The 20,678-nt window shown below is 42.8% G+C and overlaps 1 protein-coding gene across 3 annotated transcripts in view; it reads right to left on the bottom strand.

Annotated features, from left to right (window-relative positions):
* Nucleotides 1-1,035: 1,035 nt before the first annotated feature.
* Nucleotides 1,036-20,678, bottom strand: part of CAB39 (calcium binding protein 39) — an 83,182-nt gene continuing 63,539 nt past the window's right edge. For all 3 annotated transcript variants that reach the window (XM_025463396.3, XM_035718131.2, XM_035718127.2), the window contains exons 5-9: nt 17,972-18,140; nt 11,054-11,113; nt 7,188-7,253; nt 4,199-4,342; nt 1,036-3,598 (exon numbers count right to left, since the gene is read on the bottom strand). In XM_025463396.3, the coding sequence (XP_025319181.1) occupies nt 3,410-3,598; nt 4,199-4,342; nt 7,188-7,253; nt 11,054-11,113; nt 17,972-18,140 (628 nt within the window). In that variant the 3' untranslated portion in view covers nt 1,036-3,409. The remainder of the gene's footprint in view (nt 3,599-4,198; nt 4,343-7,187; nt 7,254-11,053; nt 11,114-17,971; nt 18,141-20,678) is intronic.

Here is a 20,678-nt window from a genome sequence, read left to right as displayed (position 1 = left end):
GATGACAAATGACACGTGTTCAGACGGCTCCTGAGGGACGGCTTTCCGTGGGGGTGGCTTCTGGGAGGCAGCCGAGAGGGCTCTGAGGGCGGAGTGTGGGGCGTCTAACCGGGTCCTTCACACCTTCTAGAACAGGATGGTCCGAGAGGGTATCGGGCTCCGAAAGCTGCTGTAAAGGACACTCGTGGCCGGTGGGGAGAACATTCCTTGGAAACCGAGCGGCAGCTGAGGCCAGTGTTGGGGGGGGGCTACTCCCTCATCACCTCAGAGAGCCTCTAGTCTCCTGAACGAACAAGCCTGGAGCCCGCAGCAGCTCTTCTGGTCACCGCCTTCTTGGGGTCCTTACGAATTCTAGAGAGAAAGAGCAACACGTTACCCCCAGGGGCCCGAGACCCCGTCTTTCCTGCCGGGGGAAGGTGGCCCCGTGGATGCGGGGTAGGGAGAGGCCCCTCGGCGGGGCCACTTCTTCCTGTGTGATCGGAGGAAGGGCAAAGTCACAGGTCCTGACCTTAGGGGACCCTGTCATCTTTGGAGATGAGGGACTCAGCTACCCAGAAGAGATAAGCAGAAGGTCGTTTGCGTCACGTGCTTCGGCAGGAAGGCGCCGCGCCCCGAGCCATCGCCCCATTTACAGACCAAGGTGGAGGGGAGGACAGACGGTCGCTCGGGCGCTTCCGTGGCCATCTCGCCGTCACTGTAATCGAGCCCGACTTATAACCCTCCTGCCCGGGGATCCACTTTTATCCTCGTACGTTCCCAATAGGTCAACAGAGACGTGGGCGGAGGATCCGCTCCCCAAATGCCAAGGTCTAAAAAAGCCATCACACGAGGTGCGACAGTGCTGACCCGTGAGAGGCAGGGCCAGGGAGCATAAGGGGAAGTCGCATTTGACACCAAAAATAAGACCCCGAATAGGAAGAAAGACTTGGCAGAGGTGTGCGTGCGGTTTCCGGTTAGGTTGTGGCACGATTTGTGCCGGGGCTGCTCGCAGACACACAGATGCAACTACCTGTGAGACACCATAAACACGGACAATGCTGTTTCTCCAAAATTTTATTTTAATTTAAATTACAGGGCCAGCCAGATATTCTGATAAGAAATTTGTTTCCTCAGGAGAAAGGAAATGCTTTCATGGCATTGTTAACAATTGTATACATCTCCACCTTTTTTATTTTTAAGGGTTAAAAATCACATTGAGTAACTGTAACTGACTTATGTAAAATTAAACCTTTATAACACAAAAAGAAACCACTTCCAGTATTACAGTTTTGGTAATATGAATATATTAAATGATAACTTCAAATGCAACTTTTCAACTTTGAATGTTTTCACATTTTTGTTGAAAAAAGAAAACAAAACGAGTCTTAACTCTGCCCAGATCCCAGTGCAACAGCAGCGTGTGGGTTTTGACAGGCTGCACCCTCACTGCCTTCCACATGGAGGCGCTAGTGCTGCGAAGCCAACGCCCCAGTGGAAGCCTAGTTAGGTTCTAGTTTCAAGTTCGAAGATCGAGCCTGGCAAGGAAACCTTTTGTCCACTTGGTGAAACTAATGTTTTCACGCTAAACCCAGACATGGAGCACTAGACCACGAGAACCAGAAGGCTGCATCACGGTCAAGTCCGCTGCTCCCTTCCTAAACATCTTGGATATTTTCACTTTGAGGAGCTTGGATCGCTTTCTGTACTTCCGATAGAAAAATGTCAATTATTCTACACAGATTTTGGAAAAGACAGCCTCAGAAAAACCAATTGTAATGTAGACTGCCTTTTTAGTGAGATGGAATACAAACACAGCTATGTTTTCTGGAGCTATTTTCCCCACTGGTATTCCTAGGAGGTCTGGAAACCTCACGCTTGAAACATCCACTGGGAGTCTCATTTTGCTGGCTGATAATTCAATTAGTGAGAGAGGCTAGCAAAGAGTAATTATATAAATTTCTTAATCAGCTACAGCCATGCTGAATTTGAACTGGCAAACTCTGATTTGTTGTTAGTTGTGATCTTTGTATCACTAAGATGAACAGAGACCATTCTAGTAACTTTACACAGATATGTTCTAGGAGACGTTGTTCTGCTGTGGTCACAGTAACAAAAAGTGGTGCAAAATCAGTTACTTCATAAATACTGATCATTTGCAGCATTAAGGAACAGGACATTAAAAAAAATAAATTTCCCCATAGGACACCTAGGACTAGGGACTCTTCTTTTCCTAAGAGAAGCCAAAGTTTTAATTATTCAGTTTCACAACTATTGTACTGGATTACTTAGTCTAAGAAGGAAAAGGTGCTCTACAGAGGCTTCCCCCACACACGGAGAATCAGCAGTAATTTAGCATAATCGGGATCATCCATATCTGGCAAAACTCACAACTCATTTAAATGAATAAGGCCAACATTGCGCAGGAATACGTAGCCGGACTGGCGGCTCCCCAGTAGGTAACTGAATACAAAGGATTGGTTTCCATTTTTTCTTTTAATGCTGTGATACTTAAATGTTAAATCAGCATTTTCATGTGATCGGAAGTATTTCAATTACATATGAGCATTCATTTTTTTTTTGCAAAAACTCAATATTAGGTAATAGTTACATACTAATACAGTAACATTCCTCTGCTGTACAAATTAAATCATTTAAAAGAAATGAGCATTCTAAGAATTATATACAAAAGAAACCTGTAAGCATTGTTGAAATGAAATGCAAGGTGTCACTGTTAGCTCTACTGGTTTAAAATACCTTCCAAAAAGTAAAATTAACAAATACCCTTCAACATATCCAGGTTTACAAGTCTCAAGAAAATCAAATGTCAAAAAATTCTAGAAAGCTGTGAAAAGCATATATACATTTTTCCTTATGACCTTATGAAGCTTCACACCTTTGAGAAGTTGCTATCAATTTATTTGCACGTCAACTTTATCCACCCAAAAAGCTCGTATCTTGGATACAGTTGCCCTCTGATTCCAAATACAGCTCTGCTCCATCTTCCTTTAGCGAAGGCGGATAACCTTCCCATGAATCCACGCTTGGATCTTTAACAGAAATCAATGCAAACACGCAGGCTTAATCTGATAACAGCAATCCCCTTCTTCCCTAAACCACACCACCATCTACACATCTGCCTTCAGGAACCTAGCCACGTTCAGAACTCCTACAGCGAACAGAGTCCTTGAACTCTGAAACGACACAAAGATCAAGAGAAAGTCCACGTGAGCTCTAGTGTGCAAGAAAGCAGCAGCTACGTTCTCCAACTCGGACTAAAAAAAAAAAAAAAACAAAAAGGTAAAATGAAAAACCGTTCACTTAACAGCAGGATAGCAGTAAAGTTCCTCATGAACCGCTAAGAGCGCCTGATGCTGAATAGCTAACAGCAAATGCTGAATTTGGATTTAATATTTTAGATGTTGATTGGAAATTAGGCTTCTTGCTGAGCTGGTCTCTTCAAATCCCTGATCTGTTTCACTAAATAGGTCTTCTCATCGTTAAATTGTTCATCCTCGGTCCTGTCATTCTGGAACTTGCTGAGGAACTCTATAAGTTTGGTCTGGTTCTTGAGGAGGATGTCTAGGATGGGCTGCGTCTTGTTGGGGTTGGCTACAAACACCTGTGTAGAGAGAAACTGGTGTGAGTCACAGGGGAAGGACAAGTGCCCAGCGATGGCCCCGCAGTCAGCAGAGCTGCCTGCCGCCCGTTCACCTCACGGTCCAGAGGCTTCGGCTTTGGAAGACCTCGTTTTATAAGATGGGTGTATGGTGGGGAGGATTTTATGTTTTGGCACAAGAAGGACTGACGCATTCATTCATGCTCTGAAATTCAGTAGCTGGTATTAAATATAAACTGATTTTAGAAGAAAATGGCCAGATATTATTTCTGGGTACAAAAAGTTAGAATGGATTGTAAGTATTGAAACCTCCAAGAAAAGCAGTAAGAAATGGATTGATTACCCTTTACTTTGTGATTAATAATATTCTATGCCAAAGATAAATGACACTCCTCTCTAATATATAATTTTTCTGTCCCCAGCCCAGATTGGTATACCATTTCTGGGTCTATTTTTGTTTCAATGTTATACTGCACAAATATAAACATTGACTGAATTGTATCACTTAGATCACCAAAATGAGGTGAATATTCCAGTAACTGCTAAATGAAAGGAGATTAACAATTCTAGAGGAAAATATTGTTTATGGTTCTAGTACTCTACCTTAAAAACGTGGAAGGCCTCAAACTGGATGTTACGACTCTTGTCTCGTAGGAGATTCATCATTAATTTGAGGTTCTCTGGTTTACTGATGTATTTTGTCATAATTGTGAAGTTGTGTCTATCTAAGAGTAGTTCACCGAGAAGCTGAGAAGACATTTAAACAATTAACTCTTACATTATCATCAAGATTTCAAGTAAAATCAGAGTTTAAAAAAATAGTTCACTTTACAATCACCACTGTCAAACACAGAATATTAGTAGGCATTCAAAAGACTGATGAGCTGAGCGGAAACTATGACCTAACGTTACCGAGTGCCCCCTACTGGCCACTTAAACACACAGCCTTTCTTGCGGGGGTAAACCTACCTGAGTGTCCAGTACTGCTCTCTGGTCTTGACACATTTCAAGGCACATTTGGCCCAGAATCTGAAACTGTCAGAGCCTACTCTTTAAAATATGCATTTACATTATCTCGTTAAAAAAAAACAAAAAACAAACAAAAAAACCCAGCAAAGAAAATGGTCAGAAGTTGATAATTCTTTTTTTTTTGAAGTTGATAATTCTTGTTTAAATATAAATCTTAATTAAAAAGTGATTTATCTGGACTTCCCAGGACAGAGGGTTCCAGGTCCAAAGCTTCCATACACTTATCCTTAAGCAACATGTCATCATATTAAATCAAGAATAACCTGAGGTGCAGGAGAACAAACCTATTCTACTTAGGATTTATAAAGAAATTATAGAAAGAATGCAAAGGGTAAGCTCAGGCTTCACATTAATCTGAATCATGAAATATACAACTTTCAAGGTAAGCAGCAACAAGTATTTACTCTTATGAAGACTCAAAAGTTATTATTCAGTATGTGAAAGTTATAGCTTTACTGGTGTTCATGTTCTATCATAGAAACCAAAGACATACCAAACATGGCTCATCTGGTTATCTGGAGAAGGATAATTGGTAACTCAAAAAATTTCTTTAGATATAAAAATAAAAGTCTGAGGTTTTGAACAGGGAATTCACATTTGCTGGTAAAATAAATATAGGGTGAATAAATGCCAATGTAGCTACAAAAAGGGAAGTACAAATTAAAATCCATTTTTAAAGGACTACTGGTCCTTAAAATTGCTCCATGCATTCATGAGGTATTATGAAACTGTAGGAGCCTGAAGCCTAGCTTCATGTCCACGACTAAGGTCTTGCAAACGGCAGTCTTAACTTTCCTTTTCATGTTGGCAATTCATAAGTGGCAGAAAGGTCTTGAAAGCCCTTCTCCTTACTAAGCAGCCCAAATATTCAGAATTTGGTCAAAGTCTATTGATTTGCCAAATAAACTACACTGCTCCCCCTTCCCGGGAAGAGATACTGGCCCTAGACGCTACTACCCTAGGTAATCCTGCCTGCCATCCTTGGCTTCAGAAGATGCAGGCTCCATCCAGCTGCTCACATCCACGTGATGCTGGGAGGACAGGGCGTCATGGCCCTTGGACAGAAAGGGGCTGTTGGCAGAGGCTACTTTACTGTGTTTAGAATCACAGCGAAGCCTATACTAGATCACAAATCTTACAAATATATATTACACTGATGTACAGGAAAGAAAACGTCCTTAAACAGCTGCCAGAATGTACCGTAGGCCCCCCCCCCCCCCCCCCGATGAAAGGACTGACCTATCGCAGCTATCGCTAGCTAGCACACCTGGAGAAGGGAAGGCGTTAAGGATCCTGGATGCTGGACTATGGGCCAGGCTGGGAGGCAAGGTCCGAACAGCAGCAATGAGTGGGACGTGCCCCAGCCTGACCAGACCATTTCAGCAGGGACACATTTCCAAACTGTGACTATGACTGGTCCCCACTGTAAGAGTTACAGCCTTAAGGGAAAGGAAGGAAGTAGCTGGCCATATGGAAAGGACTGCTTTGGAAATGTGGATGGTAGAGAGTGTTCTTATCAAAGGACACAAAATATAAAAGATGCTCCTGATGTCCTTTAGTCCATTCTCACAGAAAGACAAGGTCTTCAAGAGTGCTCTCTCCCTGGCAGGAAGGGAAGCAGGAATGCAGTCCTGATCAGATGAATTCAGACAGCTCTGACAGGAAGAACTCTGGGCAGAGTAGAATTTAAAGTGGACATGGCAAAAAGTATAAATGGAATTAGGATGTCCCCCCCAAATCCTCTGTGATTTCCTCTATAGTTCCTGTCAGGACCACTTACTGACAGAGTGAGGTGTATGCTTTTATTAACTGCAATGAGAATTTTCTAGAGCAGAGGTCAGCAAACTTTCTGTAAAGGGCCAGATAGGAAATGTTTTAGACTTTGCGGGTCATATAGTCTCTACGGCAACCATTCAAATCTGCATTATTCTCTGAAATAGCCTCATGTAAATAAATGAATGTATCTGTGTTCCAATAAACCTTTATTAACAAAAACAGGCAGGGACCTGGATGTGGCCCGTGAACTATAGTTTGCCAGACCCTGTTCCAGAGTTTTTTTTTATTTTTTTATTTTTATTTTTATTTTATTTTTTTTTCTGTTCCAGAGTTTTAAATCTTAAATTTAAATTTCAAATGGAACCATCCCTACCCTAGTTTGATACAAAGTGGCCTGTGTGTCCTAAAGATCAGCACCCCCCCACCCCCAACCACCCTCATGCTACAAGCCTGTGCTGTCCCACAGCTACTGGGCCTTCCTCTGGTGGATGCAATTCTAAATTCCAAAAAATAGGATTCCAAATGTAAAATACTGCACTGCTAAGAGGTGGAGACCTCTTCAAAATTCTGTATATTCCATTCTGGTATCCCTACTTAACAGGCAGGTGGCCAGGTGGCCTATGTGGACCACGGCTGAACTCCTTCCTTTCCACAAAAATCTTGACCATGAACAAATGTAATCTCCTCTCAAAGGTGTGAGACTCACACCAGCACATCTTCCTTTCCCCACATCAATTTCAGACACAGGGGAAGAAAAGTGAACTACGTAAAAATAAATGAGTCATACCTTGAGTGACTGTCTTTTCGTCACGTAATTTTCTGAATGAAGTAACTTCTCATATTCACTGAAGAACTAAAAGATAAAAAAAAACATATCAGTAGTTACTATTTTAAAGATCGGTTAGAGAACATTAAAAAGCTTGAGCACAAATTTTTTTTTTTTTAAGATTTTACTTATTTGAGAAGAGCAAGAGAGTGTGAGTAGGGGAGGGGCGGGGGGACAGGGAGAAGCAGGGGCTGAGCAATGTGGGGCTCGATCCCAGGACCCCAAGACCATGACCTGAACAGAAGTCAGGTGCTTAACCAACCGAGCCACCCAGGTGCTCCTGAACACAAACTTCTACCACACGAAGGCCACTTGCTGCCCATCTGTCTCATGCACTCACACAGCCTTCCTCAAGGGCACCCGAGGATGACCTCCAGGAGGACAGCTCCTGGGACCCACTCTCACCCAGTGCTAGCCAGGCCCATACAGCTTAAATCTGGTCCTCTTCTGTCATCCAAACTCCATATGCATAGAACATAACTCCTACCCTCCAACTGTTTCTCAAAGTGTCTCAAAATGTTTCTCTCATTTCTTAATTAGAAAATTCCTATTTTTTTTTGTACTTCGGTGAGTCCAAAGCACAACCACAAAGAGAAAAGTTACCAGTTCTTTCAATGCATCAAGCAAGAGGAGAAAATAATTAAAAACAGATGAGGAGAAATTTAGCACTGATGAACAGGCAGGTATCCTAGGGAAATTGGGACTTGGGCCCAATCCTAAATAATGGCAGGGATTGCCTTTAGAAAGGGGAGGAGTATTCTTCAGAGATAAATGGGGAAGGACTCAGCATGAGTGAAGACCAGAGAAAGCACAACGTGACACACTCAGGAAGTGACACATGTCCACCAGATTTACAAAATGGTGCTCACTAACAAGTGTGGCGTCACTGGCATGGTAAGAAGCTGATCGAAGCAGGAGGTAGGGAATGGAAATGAGGGACACACAGGGGCCAAGACACACTTGCTAAAACTATTTGTACCTATGCTTTACCACGGGTCCTTATCAGCCATTCATCTGTGACTTAGAGCAGGTGTTAGCAAACTGCAGCTCCTGAACCAAATCTAGCCTGCCACCTGCTTTTATGAGTAAAGTTTTGTTGGAACACAGTTGTGCTCACTCACGTATTGTCAGTTTATGTATTGCTTATGGCTGCTTTCTCAACACAACAGACAGGAGAGCCGAGAGAGACTGCATGGCCAGGAAGCCTCAAAGATCTACTATCCGGCCCATCACAGAAAAAGTCTCCTGACCCCTGCCTGAGAGCTAGCCCACAACTGCCTATGCATTCTTTCTTTTGTTTCTCTCTAGGCAGAGGTGGGATGGCAACTTCTTCAGAGGATGTGAATGCTACCTTCTCCTCAAAGAATCATCAAACCAATGATTAAAACTAGAACTGCCTTTAGACAGTGACACAGAATATGGACCTCTCAAGTTCTTTTTTTTTTTTTAAAAGATTTTATTTCTTTATTCATAGAGACACAGAGAGAGAATGAGAGGCAGAGACCCAGGCAGAGGGAGAAGCAGGCTCCATGCAGAGAGCCCGACATGGGACTTGATCCAGGGTCTCCAGGATCACGCCCTGGGCTGCAGGCGGCGCTAAACTGCTGCGTCATCGGGGCTGCCCAGACCTCTCAAGCTCTTGACAGAAAATGCAGGATAAAATTTTCTGCTGCCTAATTCTTAGTAAGCTTAGGGGCGAGAGGTTCTCCTGACAAAGAAGCGCCTGAAGAGTACACATGAAATCCACGTGCTCTCCAGGGATGTGTGATTTTGTCCTTGGGTTAGGAGTCTGGGGCGAGGACAGGGACCGCTGGGGCTCCTTGAAGATCTGCTCAGGGAACTACACTGCAGTTCAGCCTTGCAGTCACCCCGAGGGATGTGTCCACTACATGCCGTGCTGACTGAATTCCCCTGAGAGCGCCAATGGGAGAAATTTGTTTTATTTTACAGGTACTGTGATTGTTTAATTCTGTTTCCCTCTATGCTTTTGGTTATTAGGAAGCTCAAGGCCCAAGTATACAGGATTTCTGATCACATAGTTTTGTGTGATCACACTTCCTTGGCTCCTCACTCTCCTACCTTCCTCATATCTTTTTTTTTAAATATCTATCTATCTATCTATTGAATTTATTTTTCCTTCCTCAGATCTGACCACAAGGTCTACACACTTCTGTTAGCTGCCTCCCATAAATTTTCCTAAAATTCTTTTAACCAATGTCATTCATTAATAACATGTAGAAAAATATTTTACTACAAAACTGAACCACTGTCATTGTTAGTTGTATCTTTGATGGGCTTTAAAACTAAGACTCCAGTATGTTAAGTCACAGAATCTTTGAGGCCAGTCAATAAAACAATCTGGCCAATGTTTTACTAACTGCTTACCGTGTTCAAGGCACTGCTGTCACGCACGCGACACACACATTCTTAAATAATCCTCACAACAACCCACAACAACAGTTAGGGTGCTACTACAAGCCTTCTTTTAGGGCGGAGGATTCTGAAGGCAGCCGCCCAAGGTGGGGCTGGGACTTGAAGCCAGACTCTGGACAGTCTGGTGCCAAAGCCCACACTTCTAACTGCTACAGAAAGGTACCCCTGAGATAACCGTGCTACCATTTTAAACCAACATGCATGCAAAGAAATGTACTATATCCAAATGGAAAACTAAAAATATATGACCAGCAATGTTTAAGCCACTCATGAGGCTTTCTATGAGGGACTTCCTATTCACTCAGCATTACATGATGGATGTTACTGAGTGGGAGGGTAAGAGGAACAGAAAAGAGTTCAAAAGCACAGATTTTGCCTGCAAAATCTTTGTGTGAACAATGAAGTATCAACAGTGTACACCTAGAATTTCCAAAATTCAAATGACTAAGTGGAAGAATGAAAACCTAAGCCAAATCTCATGGGTTAGACGGGAATTTTAAGTGGATTGTTAGTGTCCTAACTTCTCTAAGAGCATCCACGGGACTGTGGACAGCACATCAGTAAAACCAGTCTGGCAGAAGGAAGCACCCATGGGCGGGGGGGTGGGGGGGTGGGGGGGGTGGGCAGAGCTGGCACGCAGTGGAGGAGAGCATGTGATACTATGGCCTGAAGGCTGTTGTGCGGATCAAGGGCACTCGGAATTGTTCATGAACTTCTGGGAGTTTTAGTACCAGAAGTCTGACACCAACTCAGACTGGAAGGGACCTTCCTGCTGGGCTAGTCCAGTGTCCTCACTTTATAAGGAGGATGGACTTCTGAGTCTCTGAGCCTAGTGTTCTTCTCACCCTCGCAGCTGCCACCCACCCTTCACTCTCCTGGAAACAGGAGGAATGTAAGCAACTGATGGAAAGGAAGAGGAAGTTAAGTCTGATAAGTTTCTTTTTGTCTTAACTGTATATTGTCATTTGGCATCAAAGCACTTTTATTTCCTCCCCTAAAGCAAGAAAAGATGCAAAGGTAGTGTGTCAATCAAAAAGATAAAATTCTGCTTCTGACCAAGTTAACACTCTATACCTTGTTTCAGTAGAGAAATGATCATAGCACCATTTAAAACCACTATATATGCAATATAAGTAAGTACCTGGCATAAAAATCTAATTTAAATCTTTCATTTCTGGTACAGAACTTACAATTTTATTTATTTGAGAGAGAGAGAGAGAGAGAGAATATCTTAAGCAGGCTCCATGCTCAGCAAGGGCTGAGCCCAACTCAGGTTCAATCTCACAACCCTGAGATCATGGTCTTAGCTGAAATCAAGAGCTGGACACTTAAACAATTGGGCCTCCCAGGTGTCCCAAAACGTACAATTTTAAAATAGTACTTCATATACTTACTTTATCATAATGTTGCTCCAAAAATTCTGCACTGAGCAATTTATGTCTTGTAAGTAAATCCTAGAGAAAGAAAATACACTATTTTACAATTGTTTTGCATTCAACTTCTTTTAGAAATGAGAATCCTAAAACATGCCACGCCATTTTACCTGATAAAAACTGTTGTTAAAAATCACTATACTTAAAAACATTTGAACATAACTATATTGAAAATGTTGATTCTAGGTAAGAGCAAATAAAATCATTAATAATTTGAAACTGTGATTGTAATGAGTGCAGGTCTACAGTTCTTAGAAGGAAAAATATAAAAACAAAAAATTCAAAGAAATATAAATTCAAAGAAAGGGAATAAAGCAATAAAGTGAAATAAAAGTAAATGATTGTGGTAAAATGTCAAATAGAATACTGCTCCTGGTAGAGAAAGAGGAAATTTCTTTCATTAGAAAAAGTATTGGTGGTTCCCTTTTCTTCCTCCTAAATTCTGTTATATTCAGTTTCATATCTAATGCAATCTTGCTTTCAGAGACAGAATGTTTTTTAAAAACCCCATCATGTTATAAACATTAGCTCCTAAGTAAGTAGACTAATGCTACAAAAATGTAGATTCAAACATCAGAATGTCCTTGAGTCCAATTCTGCATGACTACACACTAGAGCTGATGCCTCACCATATGGCTTGCCCAGGAAACCACTCAAGGGTCATTCATTCAGAAAACATCTACTATGTGCCGGGTAAAGTTCTGGGTGCTGGGGCTACAAAGACAAAAAGATGTGGTGGTCTCTGCCTTTCAGGACCTAGAAGTTAGCAACGAACTAGCCTTTGGTCTCACCAGGTGGGAAAGAGAATGGGAACATGTGGTCCCACTACTTGGTGAATTACTGAATACAACTCCTTTAGAGCCGCCTACTGGAAAGGTTAGTGCCAACGATCCCCTTTCTCTGAACCAATTCTCCCTCTTTCCTTAGCTGTTTATGTTTGAGGGTCCCAGGTCACAATGAACTAGTATTTCTTGAAATATGTCCAAGTGTAATGTTGGTCCTGAGAAATGCTCTAGGAAATGCTGCACAAACACATGTGGGAGGCACTAAAGTTTTGGTTCCCTTGCAGGGATCTGGCAGGTCTCAAGAGATCCTGCAGGGAGCTCTTCTGTCGCCTACTTTGTGATTGCCCGTTCCTGAAAGCCTTTCCTCACACAGGCTTTCCCCTAAGCTGACCTAACTACCACCCTGGAATCTTTCTCCCACATCATTATCATAGAGAAGCCTTCCAGACTGGTCACCAGCACCAAAGCATGGACAGAGTTGTCTCTACGTCTGCGGGATTATCTGATTACCATCTCTCTCATGCTAGACTGTAATATAAATATAACGGTCATGTCTATTTTTACTAATCTTTGAATTCCCAGCACCCATGCAGGGCCCAGCACATAGTAAGAGCTTAATATTTAACAAATAAATGAATGAACCAACAAAATCAGGGAATAGGTTTGGGAAAACATCACAAGTCATCTTCAAAGTATGCTTTTAAGAAGGCTTCTAAATCCTCCCCAAAGATTTACAGGTGTTCAAACTGCTGGATAGGGTACAGACTGTATACCCAGGAAAGACCTATCTAATTTTTTCCAAATCTCCCTTGGGGATTAAATCGACAAAATTAGAAAATTTGGAGTTTGAGCATCCTTAAGAAGCTGGAAAAGAAATGCCATGAAGCTTCCCTATGTGGGGTAGGAGCTGGAGCAGAGAAGGGAAAGGAGACTTTATATTATCTTAGTACACTGGCCCACAGGGGTCAGCTATCAGGGGCAGAGGTACACAAGAACTCGAAGGGAATGTCAAGCAAGCCTGTGAAGGGCACTTCCTCCTTCTATATGTGACTGTAATCTGTGTGTGGTGACCTCCCCTGTGTAGGAGCCTCAAGGGCAGGGATGTGCATGGTTCACTGCTGAATCCCACTGCCGAAAGAATGGTGCCTGACATGGGGTCGGCACTCAGGCTTGTGGAGTAAGCAGAATGAACAAGTGAATAAGCGAATTAAGGGATTAGTGTGTCAGGATCCATGCAAAACTAAGTGTCATTTCTACTTTTTTTGTGGCTAAATCACTCTGGAGACCAATATAAGGAAGTACTGCAAAAGGAACACAGTGTTCACTGTTCTACCATAATCTAACAGAAGAGAACACCAAAAACTGGAAGGGACCTTACTGCTGGGCTAGTCAATGGCTACAATGGCTCCTCAACTGGGGTTGATTTTAGGGACAGGCAGGTAGAAAATACTGCTCTAGAAAGCAAAGTCCTAAACCCGTGGTGCAACAGATTTTTACTAAAGTTTTGAGTAAGGAAACCACTCTGAAAGGTCTCAAGTAGGAGCAAGAGCCTCACAGCTGGGCCACAGAGGAAACGGGGGGGCGGGGGGGGGGGACACACCTCTAACATCTCTCCGTCTAGGAAAGATTCTATTACCATCTGGTTTCAAGAAACCAGGAAACTTCAGGAAACCACTGTCAATCTAGGAATCAAATCTGAACAGCCTTGAGTTAGGAGAGACCGAGGGGGTACTCTGAGACTGCTGAAGAAAGAGCTGGACTCCAATGCACAGCAGAATGAAAGCTCCTTGTCAAGATGGGCCACACCAGGGCCTGGAGAGGAGTGACATGCTGGCAGGAAAGGAGCAACTGCTGACAGTCAGTACCCAAAATGGCCAATTCTAAGCAGGGAAAGAGGAGGTGGGGACCTGGGCAGAGCCTCTACCTGAGAGATGAAAAGGAAACCTCACCCCACGGGTTAGAGCCAAGAGCTTCAGAGAGTTCAAACCATGGTGGGGGCAGAAATCAACAGAGCAAAGGGAAAAGGTCAGGCAGTCAGTGGTCAGAAATGTGCAAAATTTCCAGGGTGCTATGTGTCCCAGAACACGAGGTGCTGGGTCAGCTAGCAGTGGAGAGGAACAAGATCTCTGCTTTCTAACCTATCTGAATTCTAGTATATCCAAGGCCTTGGGAGGACTGGGAGAAAGGTAGGGGTCATCTCCCGAGCCCAGCAGATTGAGCAGCCAACTTTTAGGGTATGCTGAATTGAAAAAGATTCCTAAAAGTCAGTAAGTTGGGGCCTCAAACACCCTGTGGCAAAGACGGCCCTGGGGTCTTCAAAGAAATGCCACTGAGCCCAGGGCTCGATTTCACAGAGCCTTGGCAAGCTGTACGGCCCAATTTCGTCCTTGATGCTTGACCATGTCCTAGGATAAGGGACTCAATTGTTCCAACTGTGTGGCTCACCTATGGAACTCTTAAGGGTTAGAAAGTTCTCCCTGTGCTAGAGTCAAACCTATCCCCAGGTTATTTTCAGAAACTGTCAGAGCCGACAGAAATAGGTTCAACCCACTTTCTATAGGATCCCACTTCACATACATGTAGTGCTCTCACGGCAAGTCCCTACCGAGTCTTCTCTTCTCCAGGCTAAATACGTCCAAGTTCCTTTAACCACTCCTCGCATGACAGGTTCTGAGTCCCCCTCACCATCTACTGTCTTCTGAAAGTCATCTATTTGTCTATGTGCCTCTTAAAGTGTAGCGCCTGGAATGGAACACATTTATGTGTTGTTACCTTAATGGCTTATAGTGGGGTGAGACCATCATCAGCTCTTTAGGTCACACACTATGTGGTCACATGTAGCTTTGGGGCAGCAGCATCACACTATTTAATTTTACAGGACATATTTAGAATTTTGTTTCCTCAGAGTGGGCTCTGGAGGCAGACTGCCTGGGTTCAAATTCTGGGTTCCCCATTTTATAGCCTGACTTCACCCAATATTTCTAGACTCCTTATCTGTAAAGGAGATGGTTGAGTAGGATATGAAATTGCCTACATTAGTAATTATTATATTTGGCAATTACTGTATTTAATAATAACTGTATTACTATACCTTATTCCCACATCCCTTATTTACAGTTAGGTCCTCAAGTGGAGGGACCTCAATCATCGTCCTATTCCATTCTGACCTCTCTGGATCTCTACGAAGCCTTATTTTAGGATCACCATTGTCTGCTATCTTTTCCTTCACAGCCATCACCTACACATTTGATAAGCAGGCTTTGTCACCCTTTATCTAAGTCATTAACAATGTTCAGCTGGGCTGAAATAAAGCCCAGTGGAAATCCACCAGAAAATTCTCTCCAGGGTGATGGCAATCCATTCCCTAGCACCTTATGGATATGGCATTCAATTAGATGTAAATAACTACACTGAAACTCCAGCTCCTATCTTCACTGATTCCATGAAAATACAATTATTCAACATTCAGCATATCCTCATGGCCATAAAGGAATAATTCTAATAGCTACTGTTTGCTGCACACATATTGTGTGTAGACACAATAACCCTGACATACTAGCATTATCACCTCCATCTTAACAGATGAAGAACTTGAGATGAAATCCACAGCAGAGCTGGGAAATGAACCCAGGCAGCCACACACTCTTAGTCCCCTCATCTACTGGCATCTATGAGATTAATATGACTGAACTTACTCTCTTCGTGAATCCATGCTGGCTGTGGGTACACGGTTTCCTTTCCAAAATGCTCAGAAATCATCTCTTTAGAAATACTTTCTAGAACCTTACACAGGTATAACATCGAGCTCCAAGCTCCACCAGCCTCTCTGGGGAATCTACCTTCTTTTATTCTGGAAAAATTGGAAATATATTTGTTGGCCTTCTGATGCCCCTCCCCATCTCCTTAAGTCCTCAAAAAAGAAAACACGAACAACATTTGGCCACTGATTTACTGTCTTAGTACACATTCATTCAACCTACAAATCTTGGACACATTTACAGCAGGTAGTTTTTTTTTTTTTTTTTTAATATTTATTTAAGTAGTCTCTGAACCCAATGTGGGGCTTGAACTCACGACCCCAAGATCAAGAGTCGCACACTCTTCCAACTGAGCCAGTCAGGTGCCCCTGGAGCAGGTAGTTTTAATTTCCTTTTGAGACTCAGCACCTGTTCCACAGACTTTAAATTTGGGTTTGCGGGTGAGCTGCATCTGTCTGAAAGTGCAGAGACCGTTTCTGGAGAGCGGGGTATGGTCATATTCTTTGAGGAGAGTATGAGACACAGATCTATCCCCCTTTCCTACTGTCATCCTCTCTCTTCCCAAGTCCATCCTTCGAATCCTGCACTGTGTCTGCAAGTTTCCTTCCTTAGGTCGACACCACCTGTCCAGCACTGCCCCATTCTCCCCTTCTCTGGCTAATATGACCTGGCAGGATTGCCTGACCCACAGTGATTCCATCACCACCACTTTCTCCTTAGCGAGGATGTAATTCAAAGCAGCAGCCCTAACCGAGGGCTGATAACGAAATTATCAGTAAGGCCAAGCAAGACTGTCCAATACTGTGAATCACATCTCTGGCAAGGTGTTAACACATCTCTCCCACCTGCTGGCTGGGTGTGCTACCTTGGCCAGAAGCATGGCATGGAGCACGCCCCTCCCCGGGTCAGGGTCTGACTGTGCTCCCAACACTGTGGCCGCTCCTCTCCTCTTCCTCCACCTGCCTCTCCCCCAGAGGCTACTCTTGGCTCATGGCTTGCTTTCCACACAGGAGGATCTCACCACAACACATGGTGCTACCATACTTCCCTCTGTAACAGGCCTGCTGCTTTTGAATGGGCATCCCCTTCCACCAATATATCCTAATTATGAGTCCTATTCCCAAAATGCAGAGATACAAAAGACACCACATTTATTACTCTGCTAGAACCTGGCATTCAGTTCATTTAGCTTTGTACATTGACACATAAACATCTGAGATCTTACCTAGGGCTTCCGATATCCTCTTTAATGGTTTCAGGAAAATAAATCCTTAGGCACCTCTCACACTATTACCATATTCTCGTTCCATGTGAAACCCTAATGGCCAGGTCCCCAGGTTTTCATCCTGTTTCAAGGGTGTTCATTCACTGTAAGGAACGTATTTTACCCAGAGACCAAGGCGTGTGCTCATTATCTCAAGGGCTCTTTACCTTCATAAAACTGAAATCTCATGAGAAAAGTGGCTACTTCTCACTAAAACAGTGTTCATGGTTTCTTAGCAAAGTAGTCTTCAGGTTAGTATATTAAATTCTGATTACAGTAAAGTAGCAGTTCTAAATATTCACTCATAAGGTCATTTTACATAAGGGAATGGAACATCTAAAGGCTTACTTTAATTATGAAGAACACTAATAAATATTACTGCCTATATACCATAAACAGCATAGAACCTTACAATTCAAAGCAAAAATGTGCATGTTGTACAGCAGTATCATATCATATGTGTATTTAATTTATACAAATACAGAACAGGAGATAAAGTATACAGGGAAGGGAGGCTACATAATAATTTGAATAGGGCAGGTGATTCTGCTCCCCTTTCCTGAAGTATTTGATAAATAAGTTTTGGCATGAGTAGGAGACCTAAGTCCATTGTTCCTTTGGGCCTAACTACAACATAATCTCTTTGCCCTGATTGTGGTTCTAGTATTAAAAGACATGCCTGTTCCAAATCAGCATGGCTCTGAACAGATGACAACTTTGGTGTTTAACCAAAGAAATTGCTGTAGTATGTTCCAACACAGGAGAAAAACCTGTTTATTAGACGTACTGTATATCAGTATACCACACTTGGTAAGTAATTTAACAGAAAAGTGTACTTTTGACCATACAGACCATACTTTTAGATAGAGGTTAGAATCTATCTCTTCCATCCTTTTTAAGCTGTGGCTCCACTGCATTAGCCTAAGTCGCATGGACACACATAAAACATATCTTCTCTCTTCCCGCTAGAGGGCAGCCGTGTATAGACTTAGAGGTTAGAAGTTTAGGGAAAAACCGCAAACCAGTTAACTGGACTTACAAGTATATTTAGAATTCTATAGTTTCATGTTACCTTGAATGTGGCAAATGCATCTGAAGCTATGTCAAATGTTGACATTTCGACATATCTGAAGAAATCATAAAATTGTTCTGACCACAAAATGATTTTTGCAAGTGGTTCATGTCTGATGCATTCTCTCAACATTATTCCACAATTTAGAGCTATTTCTGGAGATTCATACCTACAAAAAGAAAAAAATAAATCATGATTGCTGTTTTAAAACTCCTCTAATGCTGAACAGTTCAAATTTTTCAAATAGATGTCTCAGATGTGTCTTAATTAAGTGACTAGAGCAGGTTACAAAAGACATCTCTCTCAGAGTAGGATATATGCTCAGGTGAATTTACTCTAGAATGCACACACACATTAGCTGGTGACAACTGCTGCAGTCCAAAGGAAAACAAAAATATAGAAATAATAATAATAAATAAACATTTATTATTTAAAGCTAAAAGATTTGAGTATTTAGGGTCACACCTCCAAACAGGGGTTAGTTTTACATGTGGTGCTCTAAGACTTCAGAAATCAAAAACTATTATGAAACAAATAAAATCGTTTCCCAAACTCATGGTACCTAAATAGGTCTAACAAATATATAGCATTTATACCTCATTGTTTCAATTCTATACTCAAAATAGAACCTTCAAGACTCTTGGCAACGTGAACCCCACAAAATTGAAAGCCTAATTCTGAGGAGGTTACCAGGTGCTTATCAAGGAGAGCCTGGAGAACTCTTGTGGTGGGTGTTGGGGACACCCTGGCATCAGTCACGCACACACGTCTGTGGCTCAGCTCGGTCAGAAAGGAGCCCCCACTCCCTCCACCCCCGTCTTCCTCTTAGCCCAGCCGCCTGCTCCTCTCTGAGGGGTGCAGACTGGCCTTGGCCCCTCCACTGCCTTTTGGGGCTGCAGGTGCAGCTTTGTGTCTTTCGAACATAGAGTCTCCTCCAATCCTCCTGCTGCATTCTCTCTGCCTTTCCCAACATTCTACTTGCAAAACACCTTCTCTTGGCTAAGCCAAACTTCTCTCACAACATAAATTTTACTTAGTGTCCCAACAGTGCCGACCTTTGCATTTATGTCTTTGAAAAAGGAAAGAAAAAGCTCTCTCAGTTCTTCTTTCTACTGCTCGAACTGTTCTTATTTCTTGCAGGGCTGAGGGCATTCCTTCCTCCAGGGCTGCCAGCTTGCTAGTGAGCAGCCACAGCACTTCATGGCTCCCACCGGGACTAAATTCCCCTACTCTCATCTGCTCCTGGACTCTAGTTAGGCATTTTCTGTTGCCTCTGGACAACTTCAGTTAAAGGTCTACCATAAGCACTACCCTATCTAAATTCAAATCTTCTCTCCCTTTGCAAAACAGCCACCCTCCCCTGCTTCCCCATTTCTCTAATTTGGCACCACGATTTTGTTTCAGATGCCCAGGTTTAAAACAGGTCTTCCAGAACTTTCTCATCTGACAATGGAAGTGTTCTATACCTGTGCTGTCCACTTCGGTAGTTACTACTAGCCACATGTGGCTACTAAGCACTTGAAATTTGGCTAGTATGACTGAGGGATTGAATTTTAAATGTTATTTAACTCATTTAAAACGAAATGATAGAGTATGGTTAGTAGGTACTGCATTGGACAGAACAGTTTACATCTTCTCCCCTTCAGCACCTCCAACCTTCCCATCTTCGGTGTCCCCACCCATCCTTTTAAAGACTTCTCTGAAATATTTTAATTTTGTTTCCTTTCATCCATCCCCACTGTTGCATTAACTCACACTTAGAAAAGCAAGAGCTCCCTAACTAGCATCTTGGTTTAAGCTGGGTTTTAACCAATTAACCTGACACACCAGTGTATCAATAGCACTTCCAGCTTAGGAGTTCAAAACGATTTCCTCTTGCCATCAAATAAAGACAAACTTCTGGGCTTAATGTCCAGGCTTCTCCTCATGAGATATGTTCCTACCATACAATGTCCTTTCCCACTCTGCCATCAAGCACTCACTCCAATTATCTCCTTATTGCTTCCCATCACTATGTTCATTCCTGTCCCTGGACTGACTCTCCTTTTTCCTAACTATGCAAATTCCAAACCCTCTGGAACTTCAATCATTAGTCTCACCTCCTTTTTTTTAAATTTTTTTTTTTTTTTTAATTTATGATAGTCACAGATAGAGAGAGAGAGAGGCAGAGACACAGGCAGAGGGAGAAGCAGGCTCCATGCACCGGGAGCCCAATGTGGGATTCGATCCTGGGTCTCCAGGACCGCGCCCTGGGCCAAAGGCAGGCGCCAAACCACTGCGCCACCCAGGGATCCCTAGTCTCACCTCTTTTATCAACACTTGCCTTATTGACTAAACCCACATTTTATTTCCTGAAATCCAGCAGTACTAATCATTCTCTAGCAGTGTTACCCTTTTGTTGTATTTGGGTTCATCACAGAGCCTCAAGAAGATCCAAATGGCTCTTCTGTATCACTTATGGCACAGTAACTAGAGCGCTGACAGGCGCTTAGGTGATTACAATGTCTGTTCACAAAATGGCTGATTGTACAATTCACCTTCACTGATCTTAATTCAATAAGCAGGAGACTAGAAAGACAAGACTAAGACAGTTTGGTACAACAAGTTGGGCAGGTTTTGATGGTGGTTTGTCAAGCTCGTCTTAAACGATTAAGCCATAAACCACCAAGTACAGGGCAAACAGTTATGCTGTACAACCTGTTAGCAT

This window comes from Canis lupus, chromosome 25, assembly GCF_003254725.2.
Source record: "Canis lupus dingo isolate Sandy chromosome 25, ASM325472v2, whole genome shotgun sequence".
Taxonomy (NCBI): Eukaryota; Metazoa; Chordata; class Mammalia; order Carnivora; family Canidae; genus Canis; species Canis lupus.
The sequence above is the reverse complement of the archived record's forward strand: the minus strand, read 5'-3'. Positions and strand labels throughout refer to the sequence as shown.